The sequence below is a fragment of the Chiroxiphia lanceolata genome, chromosome 2, assembly GCF_009829145.1.
Source record: "Chiroxiphia lanceolata isolate bChiLan1 chromosome 2, bChiLan1.pri, whole genome shotgun sequence".
Lineage (NCBI taxonomy): Eukaryota > Metazoa > Chordata > Aves > Passeriformes > Pipridae > Chiroxiphia > Chiroxiphia lanceolata.
In genome coordinates, this window is record NC_045638.1 from 89740886 (window position 1) to 89764144 (window position 23259).

At 40.5% G+C, this 23259-nt stretch overlaps 1 protein-coding gene and 1 long non-coding RNA gene across 2 annotated transcripts in view; one reads left to right on the top strand and one right to left on the bottom strand.

The window, feature by feature from the left end:
• The window catches only part of LOC116782125 (ovostatin-like), a 31994-nt gene extending 13909 nt beyond the window's left edge, over positions 1–18085 (top strand). Inside the window, exons 19-36 of the mRNA XM_032678262.1 lie at positions 1245–1341; positions 2050–2278; positions 2805–2931; positions 4159–4280; positions 4944–4995; positions 5318–5401; positions 6375–6551; positions 7034–7115; positions 7965–8121; positions 8585–8659; positions 9674–9839; positions 10463–10683; positions 11781–11996; positions 12137–12261; positions 12453–12543; positions 14146–14217; positions 16932–17034; positions 17913–18085. Coding sequence (XP_032534153.1) covers positions 1245–1341; positions 2050–2278; positions 2805–2931; positions 4159–4280; positions 4944–4995; positions 5318–5401; positions 6375–6551; positions 7034–7115; positions 7965–8121; positions 8585–8659; positions 9674–9839; positions 10463–10683; positions 11781–11996; positions 12137–12261; positions 12453–12543; positions 14146–14217; positions 16932–17034; positions 17913–17965 — 2249 coding nt within the window. The 3' untranslated portion in view covers positions 17966–18085. The remainder of the gene's footprint in view (positions 1–1244; positions 1342–2049; positions 2279–2804; positions 2932–4158; positions 4281–4943; positions 4996–5317; positions 5402–6374; positions 6552–7033; positions 7116–7964; positions 8122–8584; positions 8660–9673; positions 9840–10462; positions 10684–11780; positions 11997–12136; positions 12262–12452; positions 12544–14145; positions 14218–16931; positions 17035–17912) is intronic.
• Positions 8059–23259, bottom strand: part of LOC116782126 — a 42879-nt gene continuing 27678 nt past the window's right edge. Inside the window, exons 2-3 of the long non-coding RNA XR_004355144.1 lie at positions 18679–18780; positions 8059–12534 (exon numbers count right to left, since the gene is read on the bottom strand). This is a non-coding gene — a long non-coding RNA (uncharacterized LOC116782126). The remainder of the gene's footprint in view (positions 12535–18678; positions 18781–23259) is intronic.

Here is a 23259-nt window from a genome sequence, read left to right on the forward strand (position 1 = left end):
GGGGGTTTTTTTGGGGAAAAAGTCTATGTGTTCCAGTTTGCATTTAGTAATCTCTTTCTGACAGTCCTTGCAGTAGAGTCAATTCTCTCTTGCTTAAGTGCACAGCGGATGTAGAAAAGACATGGAGTACTGGCATGCTGCTTCTTTCATAAACTGATATTAGTTTTCCAGGGTTTTTCAGGTCAGAACCTTTCATCAAATCATAATTCAATTATGTATTTAAAACAAAATGTCAATTCAGAAACATAATGGCAACTCCCAATATCAAGACTTCACACAGCACTTAGCACACTTAGCACATAGCCTCCAAAGCCTTTTTAGGACAGCAAGAATTATGATTATCTTTCTTCAAGTCAGAGTGCTCAGCAAAAGAGCGAAAGTAGCAAAATAGGTTGCTACAGGGGAAAGTATAACTCAATGCTAGGAAAAAGTTCTTCCTCATGAGCATTGCGGTTCACTAGAAGGTGTTCTCCAGGAGGTTCTGGAGTCTCCATCACTGCTGATCTTAAAAACTGAGCTGAACAAGGCCTTTAAGCAACCTGATCTGACTTTGAAGCTAGTCCTGCTTCAAGAAGATTGGACTAGAAAACTACAGGGATTGTTCCCAACCTAGATTTCCTTCAATGAGTGTGGTTCTGTGATTCTAGGTCCAGCAGAATGAGAAAGTATTGTTATTTCCATGATACAACCATGAAAACTGAAGTACCTCCATACTAAATTAGTTTTCAGGTATCACAAGTGAGTCCATAGAAAACTGGAGAGATGATCTTTGTTCCTAAAATCAGACCTGTAGTACGATTATAAGAACAAAAGTAGTTTTCCAATGGACTTGATGGTCAGCTTGAGTTTTAACTACTGAATGGAGTAAAAATTAACAAGTTTTCAGGAAGGTTTTTAAAGCATTATAAGCTTTGGTGGCAATATTGGCCACTGTTGCCCATTTGCAAATCAGAGAGCTACTGGTAGAGGATGCCTTTCTAATTGGACGATGAGACAAAATGAAGTGAAATGTCTTGTGAAATAGCTAATTTTTCTAGTTTTTTTCCCATGTGAAAAGAGAATAGATAAGAAATTGTTGCTTCCTGTACCCTTGATCTGTTAGAATTTTCCTTTTTTTGGTGGGAAAAAGAAAGAAAAAAAACTCAAACAGAATACTTGGTGTTCATTTTTATGGTGTCAAGCATGTCTGACCAAAGTTTAGATTCTTGTGTTCTGACCTCTCTAATATTACACTTTAACCATAGACCCAGTTCTAGATGAGTCAAGGATTATTGGGGGTGGTGTTAGCATTGTTCGGAAATTCTTCCCTGAGACCTGGATTTGGGATCTGGTTCACACTGAGTGAGTATGTTCATCTTCACTGCTTTCCTCCTGTGTGAATTTTTGAGTTGATTCATGTAGCTAAAATGGATTCTGTGAAGAAACCACGAAACATATGTTTGCTTTGTAGATGTCCATCTACTTTTCCCATGTTGATCAATGACCCCTAAACTCCCAACCTTGTACACAGTGACAAACCTACTGGAACTGTGAATGACAAATATTCTGTGCTCTGTCCCCTGTTTTTCTGTTTGGGAGAAATAAGGCCTAAGAGTAACATAAAAGTGTTCGTTAAGGAGAGAGCAGGAGAGAACCTTGTAATTTTTCAACCAATTTTTAATTCAACAGCAGAAAACTCGGGTTATTTTGTTTTTCTTTCAGGCAATCACAGCATCTGGAATGAGAATATCTCCATCTTAACTGCCTACAGGCACTTGTCTAGAACATTAAATTTATTGGCTCTAATCTGTGGTTTTGGGCATTCTGGTTTTTCAAAGAATGATATTTCTAAATTTAAAAAGTTGAGTATTTTAGTGCTTTTTAACATGTAGTTCACCAGCACCTTGATCTTTAGTTCAAGAATTATAATTTTTTTAAAAATATGGAGAAGTATCTTGCAGAAAGTGAGATGAAAATAGAAGTACTGACTCCAGCAGAAAGTCTATTCTATAATTTGTCTTGAAAAATTCCTAAGATCATTGCCCATTCCATTCTTTTTATTCTCTTCAGTTCTAGAGGAGAGGTCAATGCCATTTACACCATTCCTGACACCATCACAGAATGGAAAGCCAGCGCTTTCTGTGTGCAGGATGATGCTGGATTCGGCATCACCTCACCTGTTTCACTGACAGCATTCCAACCATTCTTTGTGGATCTCACCTTGCCATACTCTGTCATTCGAGGGGAAAAATTTAATTTAATAGCCAACGTCTTCAACTACCTCAACAAATGTGTCCAGGTATAACAAGTTCCTTTTTACTTCCTATATGTTTTGCCTGTTTCCCAGAGATCCCAGAATTCCCCTGTATAATACACCAGAAATGCAGAAGTGTTTAACTTCCACTATATCCTCTGCCCGGTCCGTTCCCTCTGTGGCTGGTCCATGGATGATAAGAACTTGCTCTTTATCCCTACATAACTTAGCTCTTCTTTTTGCTCTTGAAGGAGGAACTTGAGCAGAGGGTATGGACATGTACTTGCAAAACACAATAAATACTGAGTTATGCAGCAGTCACTCAATAAGGCAACTCAGCTGATGAGCACAGACACCTTATTGTACTTCTGTCAAAAACAGACATTGACAGTGGGCAGAAAAGAGATGGATTTGCCACTTCCTCAGAAAAATGTCTCATCCCTCTGTTCTGCTACAATCCCGCAGATGCAGATGACAAATAACTTCTTCAGCAAGTTTCCCTTGCTCTGCAGCCTAACTTCAAGGGCAGTCAATTTAATTTGTAATCTTGCTCCTTCTTTCTTTGTCTCAGATCAGTGCCATACTAGCAAAGTCAAGTGACTACAAGGCAGAAATCCTTTCACCAGAGGGTAACACAGCAAGGGTGTGTGCCAATGAAAGAAAAACCTATATTTGGGCTATTAGCCCCCACAAACTCGGTAAGATTGTCTTTTCATCACCTTGACTTGTCCCTGTTTGATCTTTCTACATCCACCCTTTAATGTAGCATCAATAATCCACAAGCAGGCTTTTCTGGACAACTCTTCTGCAAATTTAGTACTGTACTTCTGCTAAAGCTTCCTTGGATGCACTGAATGAGCAATGAATTGTTCTGGTATTTTCTCTTTTCTGATTTTTGGTTAGTCCATTTCCTGCCCATTTTGGGACAAACTCTTCACTTGCCAGATGTATGAAACACTGACAGTTTTTCATGTGCATATGATCTTTCACCTAACAGTTTTGTATCTAACCAAATGTATTCAGTAAGAATATAATCTGCTAATAATTTTGGACTGGATTCTCAATGGGCAAAGAGGAAATTGCTCTTATCCAATTCTACAACTGTGTTACTTCACACTGCCTAAAAGTCAACATTGCCTTTTTTTACAAAGCAGTTACAATGACTTGCATGTATAAGTGCTCCAAGAGTTGAAATACAAATAAACTTTTAATTAGCAAAGGTTTTCTCAAAATGAACCACAGATGGACCTTTTCTTGAAAAGATTGTTTCTGAAACCCTGTATGACTGAATTATTTCAAACTCGCTGAGAAAGTTGCGAAGTTACAGTGAGATGAAAACTGGATATGCATAATAATACTGCAGAGCTGAAAAATAGAAGGCTGCTGTCTCACCCTGATAACTCTGATAATAACATATTTTGCTCCAAGTAAAAAGCTTCTTTGGATTTCCAGTATGCAATGATAGCAGGGGTGAGAGAGCAACTCTGCAACTTCAGGGTTGGTCCTCAGTGCTGCTGCAACACTGAGGCTGCTCCTCAGTATTATCCCTCAGTTAATCAATTCCATCTGAAGGAAAGAGGCACAACTAAAGCAGAACAGAGCTATAACCAAATTATTGCAACATTACTCTAGGCCAGAAAAAGCTCAGCAAAAGGCTAAGAAGAGGTGGAAACTGGTAGTGAGAACTGTCCATTTTTTGGCCAGGATCACCCCTATTTTTTAACTCATACTATGGCCCAGGCAACTTCTCCTTGCCACTAGTGGACAGATGCGGAGCCTTCATGCAATTTGTTTCTGCTGAACTGTCTTTAAAGAAAATACATTTCTCAGTGGTTCATCAGCCTAGAAAAGGCAGTGAAAACCAGGGGTAACTGTAGACATTTGAAGATAACTTCCTTTTCTTGCGCTGGTACATGGCTTTCCAGGCGAAGTGAAATTCGTGATTACGGCTGAGGCCAAACTGAATACCAGAGGTACTGAAAACAGCACATCTTCAGAAGAGGAAACAATTTACAGGGACACCTTGATTCAAACCCTTCTTGTTGAGGTATGGTAGGAGATCTGCATGTGCTTTCTGCCTCATGGAAACTGTTATCTATAGCTGTGGACTAGAAGCAGTCAGCTAGTGTAAGGAGGCAAGGCATCTGATGCAGATGGAGCTGTGCACAGTAGGGTTCTCCTTATGAAAATGAGACTGAAAAATCACAGCGGTAAGTGTCATCCACTGTCCTCCTTCCACTACCTCCTTGGGAACATGAGCACACATACCCTGACAACCCATGGATGTCAGTAGCGATGCTGCCAGAAGGGAGGAGATTCCATACCTGCTTTTGAGTACCTTTAACCTGTGGCTTACAAACTAGGGAGGGAGTTGGAGGGAAGACATAATAGGAAAAGGATCTATCTTGAGCATCATAAAGCAACAACTACATAGGATTAGTTAGACAGAGTCTCTCTCAGAGGCTGGAAATACCTATTTTATAACTGCTTTTTAAGAAGGAAGGTGCTCTGGACAGGATGTTGGATAAGAGAGAGAGAGTCACAGACCGAGAGGTAGTGTAGTGGAGATAGGGTAGGACTGGGTACAAGGGGTGCACTGTTTCGATAGTCACATTTGCATATTGATTCACATCCTTGAATTGTTGTGGTTTCATGGTAATTTTCTACACTTTTCCTTCTTCTTCCTGACCACTTCCCTGCAATCAAACAGCCTGAAGGTGTTAAAAAGGAGTTGACTCAGAGCTCCCTCATCTGTGCAAAAGGTAAGGCAAGTTCATTCATTTGTTCAGTTATTCATTCATTCATTGGTTGCAGGGAGTCAGTGGAACTACTTCACTGTCTTGGAGATCTTGTCTCACAAAACCAGAGACCCTTCCAGGAGAGGAAAGAGGTTCTCAGGGTCATGGTGCTAGGCTAAAATTCAGGGTTTTCAGAGATACTTTTGACTCTTTGGGCAAGTCTCTGTGGCATTTTCTTTACCAAGACTGCAGATTCTAAAAGTCATTGTAGTTATGCTTAGAAAGTGAAGACTTCTGGAAAAAAACCATGGGTTTAACAATTCTTGTTGTTACCTTTTCTCATCAGGCATAAAGATTTCTGAACCAGTGCCTCTCAGCTTGCCAAGAAACCTAGTGCAGGGATCAGCCAGAGCTTATTTTTCTGTCATTGGTAAGTTTAGTACTAAGAATAAAAGTGAATGGCACTTCTCTTGTGCTGCACCAAGTGCTGTCATGTATATATATGCAAACTTAATGTAAAATTGAGGAAGTAATTAATCTTGATTTCAGAGTATAAGTTTTCTTCTTTGCAAAATGCAAGTGAGAGGCAAAAGTTGCTCAAAGTTCTCTCATATCAAGGGAAGACAAAATAGTCCAATTATTTCAACTTATATTGCATTTCAGATTATACTGCTTTAGCATATCCTGTTCTGTAGAGTAAAACAGCTAATTCAGCTGAAAAACATAAGGCAGACTTCTTTGAAAAAAATTATCTTGATTTCTTAGAAAGAAGGCTTCAGAACTTTGCTGACTGCATAATTTCAAATTTATAATTTTGCATAATGAAAAACATTTGTAAGTCAATAAGCTCCCATAAAATAAAAGTTTCAGGTCCCAATCAAATCTACTTATCTGAAAGTCATTATTAAGACTTGAGAGTTCTCTTCAGTGAATTTTTTCTGAGGTTCTGAATTCAGATTGTTTTCTAAATACAATTTACAATTGTTTTTCATACCTGTGTCTGTGTGAGACGTGCTGATACTGTGCAATATAGCCTCTGTAGCCCATCAGCATCTTACCCACACAGCATTCTCACATGTACTTGAAAACACAGGAAGCAGGTTGTAAAGGGCAGGGAAAACTAACCCTTTTAAGGATTCATAGCTGTTTCTCAGAAGCCATGCCAGCCAGTATTCATGCTCATTCTTTTTCTCTCAAATTCTCAGTTTCTTCCAGGTGTCCAGCATTCAGACAAGACATAAAAAATGGGGCATTATAATGCTTTTCTTCTATGTTGTGTCTTTGGTTACTGTGATTACTCTGTATTAGTCACTGCTCTTGGATTCATGGTAATATAAAGCAATGTATAATGATATGTAATAAAAGCAAGTTTGAGCTGACTTCTTATATCTTTCATTCTTCAGGAGACATTTTGGGTACAGCCTTGAGGAACTTAGATAACCTTCTCCATATGCCTTATGGCTGCGGAGAACAGAACATGGCCTTGTTCACACCCAACATCTATGCCCTGGATTATCTGAATAAGACTGAGCAGCTGACTGAAGAGATTAGAGTCAGGGGTACTGGATATTTATCCACAGGTGAGAGGTTCTCAAATTCTTCCATCTTATTCCCCAGGAAAGTGGTCACAGCATCAAGTCTGACAGAGTTTAAGAAGCGTTTGGACAACAGTCTCAGGCACGTTGTGTGATTCTTGGGGAAGTTCTGTGCAGGACCAGGAGCTGGACTCGATGACCCTTGTGGGTCCCTTTCAATTCAGAATATTCTGAGTGATTTAATACTGTGATTGTGTGTACTGAGCTCTTAAGCTCTATGTGGTGAGCACCAATCTCTGAATTCTAGCACTGTGTTTATTGCATAGGATCAGGCAATGAAAGCACCCCAAAACAACATGTCATTCTTCCAGGAGTAAAAGCAGCTAGAATTCATAGTGATTGGCTATATTCAGCAGATATACATTACTCGATATTAAATCCAAAAGTCTTACTGCTTCAGTTGAACAAACAGCAGAGCTAGTCCTTTTCTCTGATTAGAAAATGTGTCTTCTTTATTATGTTTTCAGGTTACCAAAAACAACTGTCATACAAACACCAGGATGGATCCTACAGCTCCTTTGGGAGACGAGATAGGGAAGGGAGCGTATGGTAAGTGATGATAACTTCTATTTCCCTAACACAGGATCTTTAGGCTTTGAAAAATGATCAAAGTATTCAGTGATTCTTATTTTTAATAGTCGAAATGGATATAGCTCAATTAATTTGAATTCCCTAGTAAAGGAGAGATTAATAAACTGGAAAGAGTGTAACAAAAGGACGGCATGATGACTGGGAGCTGGAGTACATAATGTTCAAGGGGAAATTGAAGAATCTGAGTTTGTTCAACCTGTAGAAAAGAAAGCTAATGGGAAATCTAGGTGAAGCTTTCTGCTACCTAGATGGGGACTGTGGAAAACACAGGGTCAGACTGTTGTCAGGGTTGCACAGAGTAAGGACAAGAGTATGTCCTTACTCAAATGGCAACAAAACCAGCTCTAACTGGGTAGAAGGAAAAAAAATCTTGCCCAGGAGAAGGCTGCAGCACTGAGACAAATGCCCAGAGAAGATGTGGATATCTCTATTCTTAGTGACTTTCATACGATTGGAGAAAAGACTGAGTAACCTGACAGAACTTTGAACTTCTGACCTAGTTTGTTTCATAATTCTATTAACTAAGCTTAGAAATTGTTGACATCAATCACTGAGCTGTGTCTATACTTTACCCCTGCTCTCAAAAATTATTTCAGGACATGTTTTTTTAGGAGAAATATCAAGTCTGTATTTAACATCAGGATTTTATCTAAGTTATTTATTTAAAACTTAGAAAACACTTGCTGCTTTAACCTCAAACATTATGAAATTCATTTTATGTCATTTTCTATGCACATTCTATGCACTGGTAAATCTTCTTGGTCTTGTTCACACCATACCTGCTTTCTGTTTCTGGACCACCTGCAGGCTCACTGCCTTTGTGTATAAGTCATTTGCACAAGCCAAACACTACATCTACATTGATGACAACGTCCAGTCTCAAACTTTGATCTGGCTGGCAAGCAAGCAGAAGTCAGATGGCTGCTTTGAAAATGCTGGGTCGCATTTCAACAATGCTTTGAAGGTAACTGAGTATAGTCTCAAATTTCCAGTCCCGCTGTTAGGATTGATTTGGACAATTTCTGACATACACAAGCTTGCCACCACACCCTTACTCTTCCTAGTACTGTTCTCTTGTGTCTCTCATATACAAGCAGAGCATGATTCTAATGTCTGTAATTGATGATGAAACAAAAACAATTCGAACTTTATGAGTTATAAGTCTCAGGCTTTATTTTCCATTACTGTGTTATGGGCATAGCCATAGGTTATAATGTGCTTTATCACATATATGCAAAAGTCAAGAAAATGCATTAAATAATTTTAACTTTATATTAAGTGAACTTGATCTTTCTTATTCCTGTGCACACAGGGAGACAGAAATTACTTCAGATCTCAAATCTAACTGACATATGAGCTATGAATTAACTATGTTGTTTCTTTCTAGGATATTTGTACTAACCAATTCTTTGCTTGTTTTTCATCAGGGTGGAGAAGAGGCTGAATACTCACTCACAGCCTACGTGGTGGCAGCATTGCTGGAGGCTGGACACTCTGCTGCAGTAGGTATTTGGTGCTCTGTTAGTACAGTCAGCCATTTGTCAAAGAGTCCACAAGTCATAGTCCTCACATCTGTATTATTTAACAATGTGGAACTTGAATAATGATTGTAGGACAGTAGCAGTCTGTAGACAGTAGTTTCCAGAACCCTGAAGTAGCCATAAGTGTTTGATGAGTGTAACAAATCACTTATGTATCTAGTAACTATGGATTAACTTAAAAAACCTCTACGGAATCCAGTTTTAAGTAATAGTAGTCTAAGTAGGTGCAAAATCCAGACTGAATTTGCCCACCCCATCCAGAGTCCACTTTGGAATTTTCTCTGATTTTGCCCAGTCCAAAGTTCAGGCTATTCAAACCTTCAGTCCTGCCAAATCACTCTGTACATTTGGATCCAAGTTACGTTTCCATTTCCCTGTGGAATTGTTAGTAATGGGAGGAAATGACGAGTTGCTGGTGGGAATACTAGACATAGGGCAATGACATCCAAGTTCTGTTCTGCATAGTATACTTCCTGCATTTCCTTGCCACCCTGTTTTTATGCTGACTTTGTTCTTTTATAATGGGGAAGAGGAGAATTGTTCCCAAGCTGACAAATATGTTGTAGATGTGCTGATTTTTTGCACATTTCTCAGTTACTGTGGTATGGGACATCATTTAAGTATCTGAGACCAGGATGAAAACATTGTCCAGAATCAAATAGTTCTTCAGCAACATTAATTTAGTTTCCAGTATCTTTACAAGAACCTGGTGCCGTATGTTTAAGTGAAGCTGCGTAGATAAGACATGGTAAGTAGTGTGCTGGTAATGTCTGAGATGAAGTAGGTCTCGCAGAGATAGTCTGTAAGGCTGAAAGGTTTGATACACACTGTAGGCCCTTAAACATGCCATGGATAATGTATATTTCTAGAATGAAGGGGCAGTGATTGCAGCTTAAACAGTGATGGAAGTATTTAAAGAGAAGCAGAGACACAAACCCAAGCACCTGACAAGCCTACTGTGTTTTGCATTATCAGCATCCTGTCATTCAGAGCGGCATGAACTGTTTGGAGACTGCATTTACCAATGGGGTCCACAACCTGTATAACCAGGCCCTCTTTGCCTATGCTTATGGCTTAGCTGGCAAAGAGGAAAGACATCAGTTCTTCCTGGAGAAGCTGGACAGGACAGCTGTCAGAAATGGTAAGGGTAGTATGGACATGGTACAAGCAATACAGCTGATGGAATGGCCTTTATGTGATGTAAGCTATTCTGATGCACAGTTTTCACATGCATGCTGCTCCCTTCCCATTTCATACCTGCTATGCTACTGAATTTATCTCTAGGAGTTTTTCTGTCTGTCTAGTTGGGCTTCAAAAAGTTTGAGCTGTGGCCTGATCTTCTAAGAATTATGAGACAATTTAGGTGGAGAGAGAGTCCCCCACAAGTCTCAGTCCAAGGTACTGGAAGATTGTACCTAATTTCCTGATTAGGTTCCTCTTCTACATGCTGAACAAGCTCAATTCCCTTCACTATGTTATGTACTTCTGTCTGTGACTGCCTTAGCATCCTTCTGCTGCCCTGCCTTCACTTCAATCTCTCTCTGACTTATACAGCCTCCTTTTATTAATTCTCTTTCCATCGCTTTCTGTTTTCTTTTCCATAAATAAATAAAACTTACCCAGTTCAGGACACCCACAGCTTAAAAAATTTCCTGAATAGAGGGAGAGACAGAATTGTATATCTATTTCCTGCAATGATACAGCAATGAATAAAACAGCAAGTAATTTTTCCATAGTTTTTACACCCCACTTTTCTGTTTTCAGGTGGTTCAATTCATTGGCAGAGAGAAAATAAGCCACCAGCAGAACATTTCCCTGTCTTCTATTCCCGTGCCCCTTCTGCTGAGATTGAAATTACCAGCTATGTGCTCCTGGCTTTGCTCAACAGAACAAAATTTGCTCCAGAAGACTTGTCCCATATTTCCCGCATTGTGTTCTGGCTTATCAAACAACAGAACCCATATGGTGGTTTTTCCTCCAGCCAGGTAACAACTGGGTGTGGTAAAAAGAAAGCTTCTGGGAGCAGTCCAGTCTGCAAGCTGAATCTCAGTACTAAGACAATGTTTCCTGACTGCATATTGATTTGAATAATATTTGATAATTGGTGCTCACACAGGCTATCTTGTCAGGAGACATCATGCTCTTTGTAGGCAGCTTCATACATAATTTAGTTTTAGGTAATGACAATTTACCTGAGTTCCAAGTTAGCAGTAGACAGCAGTCACTGTTGCCACAGCATTATACCAGGTCTTTTGGGTTAATTGAAATCTGTTGCCCCAGAATCACAGAATGGGTCAGATTGGAAGGGACTTCAGTGGGTCATCTGGTCCAACCTCACTCCTCAAGCAGGGTTATCCTAGAGCACACTGCACATAATTGCATGCAGATGGTTCTTTAATATCTCCAGTAAGGGAGACTTCACAACCTCTCTAGACAACCTGTTCCAGTGCACAGTCACCTGCACAGTAAAGAAGTTCTTCCCTGTGTTCAGGTGGAACTTCCTGTGCATCACTTTCTGCCCATTGCCTCATGTGCTATTGCTTGGCAGCACTGAGAAGAACCTCGTGGTATCTTCTTGACACCTTCCCTTCAGATATTTATAGACATTGATGAGGTCTCCTCTCATTCATCTCTTTTTGAGGCGGAACAGGCCCAACTCCTTCAACCTTTCTTTATAAGAGATGCTTTATTCCTTTAATAATCTTTGTCACCCTCCTTTGGACCTGCTCCAGGAGCTCCATGTCTCTCTTTACTAAGAAGCCCAGAACTTGACACAGCAGTCCCAACGTGCCTCACTAGAGCTGAGAAGAGGGGGAGGATCAACTCCCTTGTCCTGCTGGCAAAGTTCTTCCTAATGTGCCCTAGGTGGCCTTCTTGGTCACCAGGCACACTGCCGACTTAGGGTCAGCTTTCTGTCCACCAGGACAAGTTCTACAAGGAACTTGTATCTTGTCTCCTTAGCTCCTTGCAAAGCCCCTCTCCATTTATAAGCACTGATAAAGCATCAAGGCAATAGGAGCTGTGCTAATCTCACGTACCATCTTACACTTGGGTATCTAATTAGGGATCGTTCTCTTTTCAGGATACTGTTGTTGCTCTCCAAGCTTTAGCCCAGTACGGATACCTCACCTTCTCAAAAACAAATCTTAACACAGTCAAAGTCCACTCTATGGAGTCCCCCAGTAGGATTTTCCAGGTGAATGACAAGAACCGCTTCTTACTGCAGCAGGCTTCCTTGCCTACTATTCCGGGGAATTACAGTGTGGAAGTGAATGGCACTGGCTGTGTTTATCTGCAGGTAAGCAAGCTGGAAACTCAGCACGACCTCTCTAAGATATAAGCATGGGGTTCTCCATACTTTTTTCCTCTGCATATGTCATGCCAAAGACACAAAACCCTTTAAGTCCGTTACCATCTCATGCTTTCCATCTCTTTTAGACCACTCTGAGATACAACATCCATTTGCCAAATAAAGTTGCAGGATTTTCTCTCTCCGTAAGGACAGCGAATGTATCCTGCACAAGCAACTCTCCACCAAAGTTTGACCTTGTCCTTTTTGCCAGGTAACTTTCTTTCATTGATCTACCCTCTTGCATTCACAGTTTTGAAAAACATGCAAGGAAGGATTTAAATACAAGTAATTTGCTGCTGTGTAGCTATAGGAAGAAAAACAGGATTGTTGGAAGCTGAAAATATTATTCACTGATCTCCTTTCCATTTGCAGACCAGACTAACAGAACTTTTCTCATTTTAGTTACACAGGAAAGCGTAAAGTCTCCAATATGGCTATTGTTGATGTGAAGATGCTCTCAGGTTTTGTTCCTGTAGAATCATCCCTGAAAAAGGTAAAAAATGGAACCAATGTAAATTATAAACCCTGGAAACATAAGAAGTTGATAAAAATAGTCTCTGATTAGCAAATTGGAGCCCCGTGGGAATATTGTAAAGTCTCTGGGCAAAACCTTCTGTCATATACTCTGTGTCTCAGACTTGTAGCTGTTCATGTGTTGGAGACAAATCTGCTAGGAGTTGCCAAATCCAGTAGCCCTAGAGAGGTGAGTCTGCTGCAGCTTCATATCCACATTCATATCCAACCAAGAGCAATGTTCAGTGTGTATTTGCAATAGGCAGGCATGCACACTATACATGATATATTCATATATATATATATATACATATACATATATAAATACATGATGGTCACACAGATCAGTAAAGACAGCACTTCCACAAAAACAGATAACACAAATGGCCTTATCCTGTTCCCTTTTCTGGCTGATCAGACTAAAAGCTCATTGTGGAAAAGATAAATAAATAAATATACACATGTACACACAAGCAAATACAAATAACACAATGTGTCTCCTTCTGGTAACTGACCTAGGACACTCAGTCTGCCCAGTAGCTGGCCCGGGATCCTTGTTCTATACAGTTGCTGGCACCTGGGCATATGCCTCCTCAAGACCTCACCCCCAATTCAGCACCTGGAACTGAGGGCTCCATCACCACATATATCCATGGTGGATGCCTTCATAAGCAGTCTTAGACATGTAGCAGATGGGATGGGGTCCCCTGATTTCCTAGTGACCTCACACAGACACATACAAATGACTCTTCAGTAGGTGATTCAGCCCAATAACCTGATCAGTGTCTCCCTCCAAGACCGTATGGTGTCTCCAGAAATAGGCTTGGACATCTTGGTCCCTCTGGTAGCTAACTCAGATCCTCTGGTGTCTTCAGTATTTGAGACAGATTTACAACTGCTTCAGTAGCGGGCTGCCAAGTCCCTTTACTAACTCACCAGCTAGTCCAGTTTGGTATTCACTGGCTACCACACACTGACATACACACCCACATACAACAAGCCTGAACCCTAGGGTCTCTGGCACCCCAAACACACATTTCTGTCTTCTGTGGTCCCTTCTTCAGTGATGGGCACTGCCTACACACACATCCACACAGAACAGAGAGCCCTTCACCCAGGAAAATAGTCGGGAACAGAGACTAATAAGAAGGCAGGAGAGACTGTGGTGACCAGGTGCAACTGGCCTCTTTTATATAATTTTCCACTGTTTTTCATTCCAATTGGACTTTATCCTTCTCTTTGTTACTTCTGGTTCTTCCCCTAAACATCTTGTGATAATTTTTATTGAGCCAGCTTGGGCTGCAGAAATTAATTATAAATTTTTGTTGAAATGAAAGCATTCTTCAGTTAACAATAAAAGTCATAAGCATCAAAGCTGCCTGATAAAACTGTTAACCACTGTGACTGGCTTGCACACATCAGTTATGAACACAATCAGCTTGCATTTCTTTTTTTGGCGACTAGATGGCAGGGTGGCATAAAAGGAGTGTAGCAGCCACTTAAAATGCATTTTGTTATGGAATCTGTAAATCTCCTCATCAAATCTCTGCACTAATATTGCTATCTTTTGCCTTGTTTAAAGCTTCAGGACGAGAATTCTGTTGTGGATCGTGTAGACATCAAGAACAACCACATATTCTTCTATCTTCAGAAGGTAACTTGGGGAGGTTTCCTTTCAGTTTTATTAAATTGGAAATTTAAAACAGACTCACAGACAGAAGAAAAATCTCATTAATAGCAGATTAACACTACACTTGCCTTAAAGATGTACAGGTACTTCACTCAGTCCAACATCAAATATATATATATAGATGTGTGTGTGTGTGTGTATGTGTATATATATACTCAGTATTGTAGTCTACAGTGAAGAGATATGCATTTATTACTTTTTTGTGAAGCATGTTGTATGATTAAATAGCATTTCACAAATGTAGCTAAGTTGCATTCCATATTGCAAAAGTTCCTAATCTACATAATATTCCTCAGCCTCTATGTGATGCTTCTTATCAGTTCATCTGGGAGTGCTTCACAGGGAGTCAGTATCATCTCCCTCCCTTTTAGGGAGGTTTCTGTATGAAAAGAATAATAGAATTATAGAAATTATCCACCAAATAGTCTTCCTTCAAATCCATGTCTCTCCAATTTGAAGACAAGATGTCATGTGGGACCGTTTCAAGGCCTTACAGAAATCTAGGTAGATGACATTGGTCGGTCTTCCCTTGTCAGCTGTTCAAATATGATGAAGAGTGCCTTGGCAACAACATCAGCCAGTTCTCAGGACCCTGAGAACCCTGTCATCCAGTTCCATAAACTTGTGCCTATTCATCTTCATCAAGTGGTCTCAAACCTGCTCTTCACTTACTGTTGGAGGAACTTTGCTCTCTCAACCCCTCCTGCAGCTTCAGGGACTCGAGAGACATGGGAAGCCTGACTACCAGTGAAGACTGAGGTGAAGTACTCATTGAGTACCTCAGCCTTCTCCATACCAGTCACCACCAGTTCTCCCTTCTCTTTTATAGAGATGGTACACTCTCCTTGGCCTTTCTTTTCTTTCTCATGTACTTACAGAAACCTTTCTTGTTATTCTTTGCATCCCTTGCCAAGTAATGATACATCTGTGCTTTGGTTTTCCTGATCTCATACTTAAACATCCAAACTATACCTCTGTACGCTCCCCCAGTCACTTGTCCTTGCTTCCACTGGCTGTGCATTTCCTTCTTACTCCTCAGTGTGAAGAGCACGTCCTTGCTCAGCCATGCTGGAGTCCAGCTCTGCCTCGTCTGATTTCCTACACATGGGCTCTATGAAAAGCAACCTTAAAGGGTTACCAGCTCTGGTCTAAAACTCTGTCCCTAAGAGCAGTTTCCAGGGGATCTCATTCACCAACTTCTTAAAGAGCTGGAAATTTTCTTTTTCAAAGCTCAGAGTCTGAACTTTGTTCCTCACCAGGCCCATGTTCCTTAAGATAATAAACTCACCCTGAGAACTGTCACAGCCAGGCTTCCTCTGCTCTTAACCTCCTTAATGAGGTCATCTGCACAGGGAAGCACCAGGTCCAGTAATGCTTCTCCTCTTATTGTCTTGTCCAATGCTTGGATCAGAATTGTTCCTCAGTGTATTCCAGTAGTCTCCTGGATTGCCTACAGCCAGCTGTGTTGCTTTCCCAGTAGATGTCCCTGAAGCTGAAATCCCCCACCAGGATGACAGCTTGTGAGCATGATGCTTCCTGGAGCTGATGTTGATGCTTCCTGGCCTTGTCAACAGGCTACTCATAGTCAGGTGACCTGTGGTAGACCCCAGCAGCCAAGTGTCCTTTGTTGGTCTGGTCCTTGATTTTTATCCACAAGCTTTCAGCCTGTTTGTGGCTGTTTCTCAGAGGCAGCTCTTCACAATCCATCCATTCCTCAATAAAGAGGGCAACACACCTGCCTGTCCTTCACGGCCTGTCTCTTCTGAAAAGCTTGTAGCCCTCCTTGTAGAGAAGTGCTTGTAGAGAAAATAATAGTCTTGCTGCATCAATGACATTAATAAAGGGAATGAGGGAGGAGAAAAATATACTTCAAACCAGAAGGGATCTTAAAATACAAGAAGGGAAAGAGAGGTGAAGCAAAAAGAAATAGTAATCATATAGACGTTTCAAATGGCAATTTTTATAAGTTGGTCTCCAAGGATCTACCAAGGAAGACTGTAGTTAGTATTCTGTATTCACAGAAAAGCTGAGATGTTGAGATATGAAAAATTTACCCAGAAGGGCACCAGTGATGGAGACAGTTATCCGGAACCCCTGTCCATTGCTCCATTCCTTTAAAAGGGTCAGCAAGATAAAATCACAGAAAAATGGAGAAGAGAACAGTGACACTATCCCAGGCATGCAAGAGAAAGTTTGAAAAGCCAAGAGGAACAAGCAGAAAAGTTTGGGACATTTGGCTACAAGAGTGTGGAATGAGGAACAGAATCACAAGGAAAATGAAGATATTGAGTTCAAAGTTATTAAAGAGAGAAAAGTATTAGGGGTATTGAAGGTGATTTTAGCTGGGAAAGGCAAGGAAAGAAACAAACAGCAACCTTCAATTACAGGATGAATGCTGATGTGCTGAAAGCCACAGTAACAGGGAATGGTTGAGCTAATTTGCGATGGAAATATGAATGAAAGAAAAGAGCACACAATTTTAGCAGCAACAAAATATATTTAGCAGCAGCTTTTAAACAATTACTTGATTTGACATCAAGTTTACAAACTGGAGAGAACTGCACAATGACACATTTTGTCACACAGTCTGATAGAGAAATGCATCTGTTCAACCTTGGCCTCAGGGATAGTTATGAAAAGATAAGTTTTTATGCATTTTCTTTTTATGCCATTTCCAGGTTTCCCAGAAAGAAATCAACTTCTCCTTCAGTGTGGAGCAAAGCCTGCCTGTATCAGATATCAAACCAGTGCCTGTACATATATATGATTACTACGAAACAGGTAGGTGACCTGAGTAGGCCTCAGTAAAAGGCCTTTGAAACCAAAGGAGAGGAAAATGGAGACCCCCTTAGCAATTCTGCTGCTTTTTGATTGCTAAACTGCAGAGGGTTTGCAGAGCATAGACAGTTTCCCCCTCCTGTGTTTTCATTTCTTGCTTCCTTTCAACATAAAGCAGATTAGAAGGTGATACATCAGGAGTTGCTTTCTTACAAACCATAAACAAAAAGAAATGTGGTTCCACAGTTTGAACCCAATGCTTAAAATCAATAATTGAAAAACAGCAATGCTGCTAACTTCTCTGATCTGGATTATCTAATTTTTTTTTTGCTTAACATTGCCATAATAGACTGCAATCAAAAAGATTTTCCTTAGAAGAATTTAAATACTTAAGTAGGAACGACAGTTCCCCTGAACTAAAAAGGAGTTTAAGTAACTAAAAATAGAAAATTAAGTGCCTGACCACCTCTTCTGAAGTGATCTCAAGGAAGTATGGTTGCATTAGACATTACTCAGTTGTGGAATTTATGTTATTAAAGCTGTAGCTCAGGTTTCCCCAAGCTTTTCTCAAGCTTTGAACAAACTTTGAGTACTGCATCCTAGTGGATTAGCAGGAGCAGCAATCAGAGAATTGACCCTGCAGTGCATTTTCTGCCAGCTGATCCACATCTGGCATGGTCACAGCAATGATTTGCACAGTCAGAGGAGAGCATTGGTCTCTAACTACGCACTTCTGCAACTGAGTGCCTTGGCAACTGGAGACTACCACAAAATTTACCGTGTTTTCTGGTTCATAATGTGTTAATCACAGGTGTAGATAGAGTGCAGTTAGAATGATTTCTCACTCTCATGCAAATGTCTTCATCCTTTCTTCTTTCCAGATGAATATGCCCTTTCAGAATACAACACACCGTGCTCCCTGCCTTCCAACTGAAATCAGATATGTACCAGAAGACGTAATGATTCAAAAAGTATCAGGCAAGCATTTATAGAGGAAGAAGTGGATAAGAGATTTCGTTGTTTCTGGGAGTGCAGTGAAAAGCAGTAGAATAATAAGGAATAAGAAAATCCCATATTGCAGTAGATCAGAATGACCCATTCTGGTCCACACTTCAAAAAGAACTTGAGGTCAGTGTGGATTAAAAACTGCAGATAAAGTGTTCTTCCTAACAAGGGAGATACTGTGCAGTTGTTAACCCTGACCATCCATCTTCTTTAAAACTCATGACATATTCCAGTGGGAGCTTTATGTAAAGGTAAACACCTGAAATGTGTGTTCTTAGCCATAGATTCCTCTTAAGAAATCCCAGTCTCAGAGAATAATCAGCTGTTGCTGCTTCTGTAGATTTTGTTTTGGTCTTACATTATCCAGAAGGAAAATCCTGAAGAAATTACTTTGATCTTCACCTTTTTCAGCAATTGAACTGAAAAAAAATTACAGATGTCAGAATTCTAGTCAAAGGACAACTTTTATGTAGTTTTTGTCTCTATTTAGAAAGAAATGTTTTCTTCAGATTCTCATCTCATATTTTACTGCTCTTTGTAATAAAATATTCTGGCTGGCAATGCTGTTTGTTCCAGTCTCCACTCCTTGTTCTATCTAGAAATGAGTGATGTAAGGTATTTCATAAGCTAAAACATTCATACCTTGGACAGGTCAATCAGTGACATCCTGACATCAGTGATATCTTGTGGCACAGGTAGGATGGGGGACCCTGGCCAATCTGATGAAAGCTTTCCACCCAAAACCTAATGGTGGAAGAAATGAGAGAGCTGTAACAAAAAACTCTTTTAAAAAAGGAGTTAGAGAGGAATGGTAGATCCAATGGAGCCCTTGCAGTGAGAAAATGGAAAAGGTGTGGAGGGGTTGAAAAATAGAGCCACAAGGAGCTTGTGATTGAGAGACAAAGTACAAGAAATTTCCTACTGTACTTTCTTCATTTAATGAACAGGTAGAGCAGACAGCCACACACTGTGGCTACTGTCCCTTACAGCCTGCAGTAACCTGACATGACCTTCACGCTTACCAGATTACACTGGTGGAAGGAGACAGAAACCGACTACGTATCCATAATAATCTGAGCAGACATTTACCAACTGAATCATATCACCGAGCTGTTGCTTCTTCAATTGGGGTGTTAAGACACAGTCACAGTTATAGTCTTGGAAGAGATTTATTTATCGTGAAAGTGGTCTGCCCAAAGCAAATTTTGTTTCCTACAAACACTTTACTCAACAGCAATGTGCCTGATGTGAGACAGACCACACCACAGCAAAGGACACGGTAGGAGAGGAGCAGTCCATTGTACATCCTGAGAGCACTGTTTAGTAAGGTGTCAGCCTTGCACAGAGATGGCTCAGATGAAACAAATCCTGCCTCACTGAGCAGTGCAGGAACCTTCGTGATAAGGGGCAGTCATGGCAGAAATCTACAGGCTCAATGTAAACCCAGAAAGATGCAAAACAAGTTTGGAAGCTGTAGAAGCACCTAAATGTTGGTTTGGAAGGGACCTGTGGAGGACATCAACTGAAACCTCCTTTTCTGAGAATCACCCAGTAGAAACTTAGAATTTCTTCCTAAGATAATCAGAGGGAGTTGGGATTGCTCAGTATGGAGAATAATCCAGGGTGCAGCCTTCCGTTACTTAAAGGGGGCTTATAAAAAAGAGGGAGTGACTTTTTGCATGGGAAGATAGTGATAGGACAAAAGGGAATGGTTTTAAACTAAGGGAAGGTATGTTTATATTACAAGTTACGAGCGAATTTTTTGTCCCTGACAATTCTGGTGGAATTTCTATCTTGTGAAAAAAGGACATTTTGAGAAAATGATGTTGTGAGGGGAGTAGCTTTCAATTCTCTCAATTCAGCTCAAAACCTAGAGTTCCTATCCCCAGCATTTCTCTTCCCAACAGCAGCAACCCCTGAACACAATCCTTGACCCAAAAGCAACGTTTTCATGTTTGCATGAGACCTGTGGTGACTTTTGCTACAGACAGACACATGCTGAGAAATAAGTTATGACTCTAAAGAAGTTAAAGGGCCACATTGTTTTTCACTGACCCCAAACTCCCCTTTGCTCTTCCATTCCTGTCAGCAAAAAAGATTGTGTGAGCTTCAAGAGGGGGTCAATCGGGCTACTTCACCTTCTTCAGCTGTGTAAACTCAGCCTACTGTTAAACAAAAGCCTTTGTTTAATGCCATTCCAATGAATGGCCAACTGCAAGTCTGGTCAGATGGAAACTGATACGAAATGCAGATTCTTTCAAGATCACAGTGTTTAAATTTTGCTACAAATTTTCAATACACTAGGCTGAGAGGGAGTGGCTGGAACAATGCCAGAAGTACCTCGCCAAATCTGCATTTTATAGCCTTCTTTTGCCTCTATAACTCTTAACTCCAGCACAACTAGTGACCTTTTATTTTTTCCTTACGAAGGTTGTGAACCTCAATGCAAGTCAGATAAAGCGATATAACAACTGACAGGAATTTCAGATACTGAGTTTTTAGGATCATGTGCATCAATCATAAAATTGTAAGGGCTGCCTCCCATCTCCAAAAATGCCAAATAGAATACATTTACACTCAGTTCTTTAGTTAACACAGACACTAATCTGCTGTGTTTGTATATTTTTCTATTAAAACGAGTCCTTGAAATCACCTAAAAAGAATGATAGTCTGATCTTTTTAGCAGAAACATCTGATTGCCAGGTAAGAGAAGAAATGCGTCCTACCAGTGGCCAGCAGTATGAAACTTTCAGCACCCTGTGGAACCTCTTGATCAGTGCTGCCAGTGGAGGACTCACAAAATAGCTTAGAGAACTATAAGTCTTTTGATATGTATCATAAGAAAAAAAGACTTACTGAAAGCCAGAGTAAAAGGGACCCAGAGAATCAAGAAAACAGCAAAGTGCCCAAGAAGCCAGTGAAGTGTTATGTTGAGGCTTAGGCCTTGCATGCTGGAGGCTTTCTAGAGAGCACATATGTGGGATCCTACAGTGCCTAGATGCTACTGCACTTTATTTTTGTTAGATAAAGCAAGAAGATTGACCATGACTTTACCTTTTAATCTCCACGGTTTATTTAACAAAGTGAAGTTAGAGCATTCTGAACTCAGAGCCATTCCTGGGGAATAGCCACAGATGCAGCAGGAGTGTAAATCATATAGATTCTCTCTGTTCAGCACAGCTCCAAGGAGTTGCTTGTCGTGAGCTTCAGTGTTGCTTTTCCACACATTTCCAAAATCTTAATCCTACCAAAGCCAGTGTGAATCTTCCTTTATATTTCCCTGGGTTTTATCAGGATTCAAAGTCTGCTGAGCCCCTATGCAGAACAGGTAGGACTTATGGTTTTGCTGTCATAGCTAAATGTGCCATCAAGTTTTGTCCCCAGGTGACCTGCTCCATCTTAAAAAGGTCACCCGCATCAAGTGTTCTTACTCTGCTATAGTTAGAAAGGTACTCAAGAACCCTAAAACTACTATGAATCAACTTTCCCTTTAATTTTCCGTGTGCAAAAAGGTCATTCAGCTGCTCCAGTTCTTTCAGCAGTTCCTATGGGACCCATCTGCTGCAGTCCATGGGAATGTGACAGAATAGACTTGAAAGGCTTTGCTCAGGTATGAACAGCCAGGACTCTGCCACTTTGCGTAACAGCAGAGCACTTGTGTTACCTTTGAACTATCAACTATGTGTGACATTAGACATGGATGGGATACTCCAGTCATTCCCTCATTGCCACACAGTGCTCTCCAGCAGAGAGTTTTGCCTAGCACTGGTTGTATGTGAGTTGGTAGTCTTAAAAATATAAGTTCTTCAAAAGAGAAAACTACGCAATGAGGACTTTCTCTAGCTCCCTGTTTGTCTGACGTCAGCTTGCTCGACCTGCAACAACTTGGAAACATCAACTGTTAAGAAAGATAATAAAAGATAATAAATAATGGCAGGTCTTCATCAAGGACACATGCTCCAGCCTGTTCTGTACAGTGCTCAGTAGTCCAATATATAGCTGCAGAATATATTTTCACTGGAGACAAAGCAGAAATAGCCTTTATGTGAGAGGAATAAATCAAAAAAATGTTTCAGGCATAAGGTCAGGGGTTGAAGGCACAAACAGGCTCTCCCTGGGGGGCATCCTTAAATTAGCACAATTAATATATCAGGTAACACAAAAGTATTGTTGTGCTGCCAAGTAGATAATAATAACAGATAAAGGGAGAGAAAGCTGCATGCTCTGAAAAGCATTTGTATGCCTTCCCTAAAGTGTCTGGAACAAGTTCAATTCCTGGTATGTCATGGTGGAAAGAAAAAGCCTTTGCAACCTCAAAAAATGGATTTAGAAGCTAGATGTTGGTCAATGGCAAAAAGATCAAAGTACTCATAAAGAGACGGAGCCTCCAACATTTGGTGTTATTAGCCAGTTGCAAGAAACTCTTAAGTCCATACTCTTTCTCACAATAGAGCCCTAGCAATACCATTGAAGACAGACTTGAAAAAAATAAGAAAAGGTAGCACCTGCGCATTTCTCAGATTTAACTACTATGAACTCTTGGTTCTGCTAACATCATTTTACAACCTTGAAACGAGATCCACACTTTCTTTCTCAGGGCAGTTGGATTAGGCATATAACATTTCCCCAAAAACTACACGCAGGAAATTTTGTTTGGCCCGCAAAGCTGCACTCACGTAATTACATCAGAAGAACTGTGTAAAGACGTTGCTGCTCCATAGTTCCCTTCTTGCAGACTGACCTGCACTTCAGACAGATCTTTGGATCTATTATGTCATCAGAGACCTCAGCTCCATGAAAGGACCTTACAGGTCCTTACAATTACATCAGTAAAACCCTTGTGAGATCTGTAGTCCGATGGCTGAAATTCCAAGGGGAAGCAGAACTCCTGTATGACCCCTCTCAAATCACATCAGAAAAGAAGGGGAACCAGCTACTGCACTGGAAACTAGTGGAGGGAAGGAGAGGAAAACAAGAGTGACCTATGGTGCTTTGAACACCTATAAATCTGTTGTTACAATGCATTTACGGGGCGTTTCTGCGGAATGAAATTAAAGAACAGGCTTTCCATATAGCAGAGTAAATTGCAATATGAAATCCTCAGAGAGCTACTTCTTTCTGCATGTGACTGTCATGTGTTGTTACCGAAATTAAAGCAAATGCTTCTACCTACAGACAGCAGACTTTACAGGTCTGAAGAAAAGAGAGTTGTGTGCAGCTGTA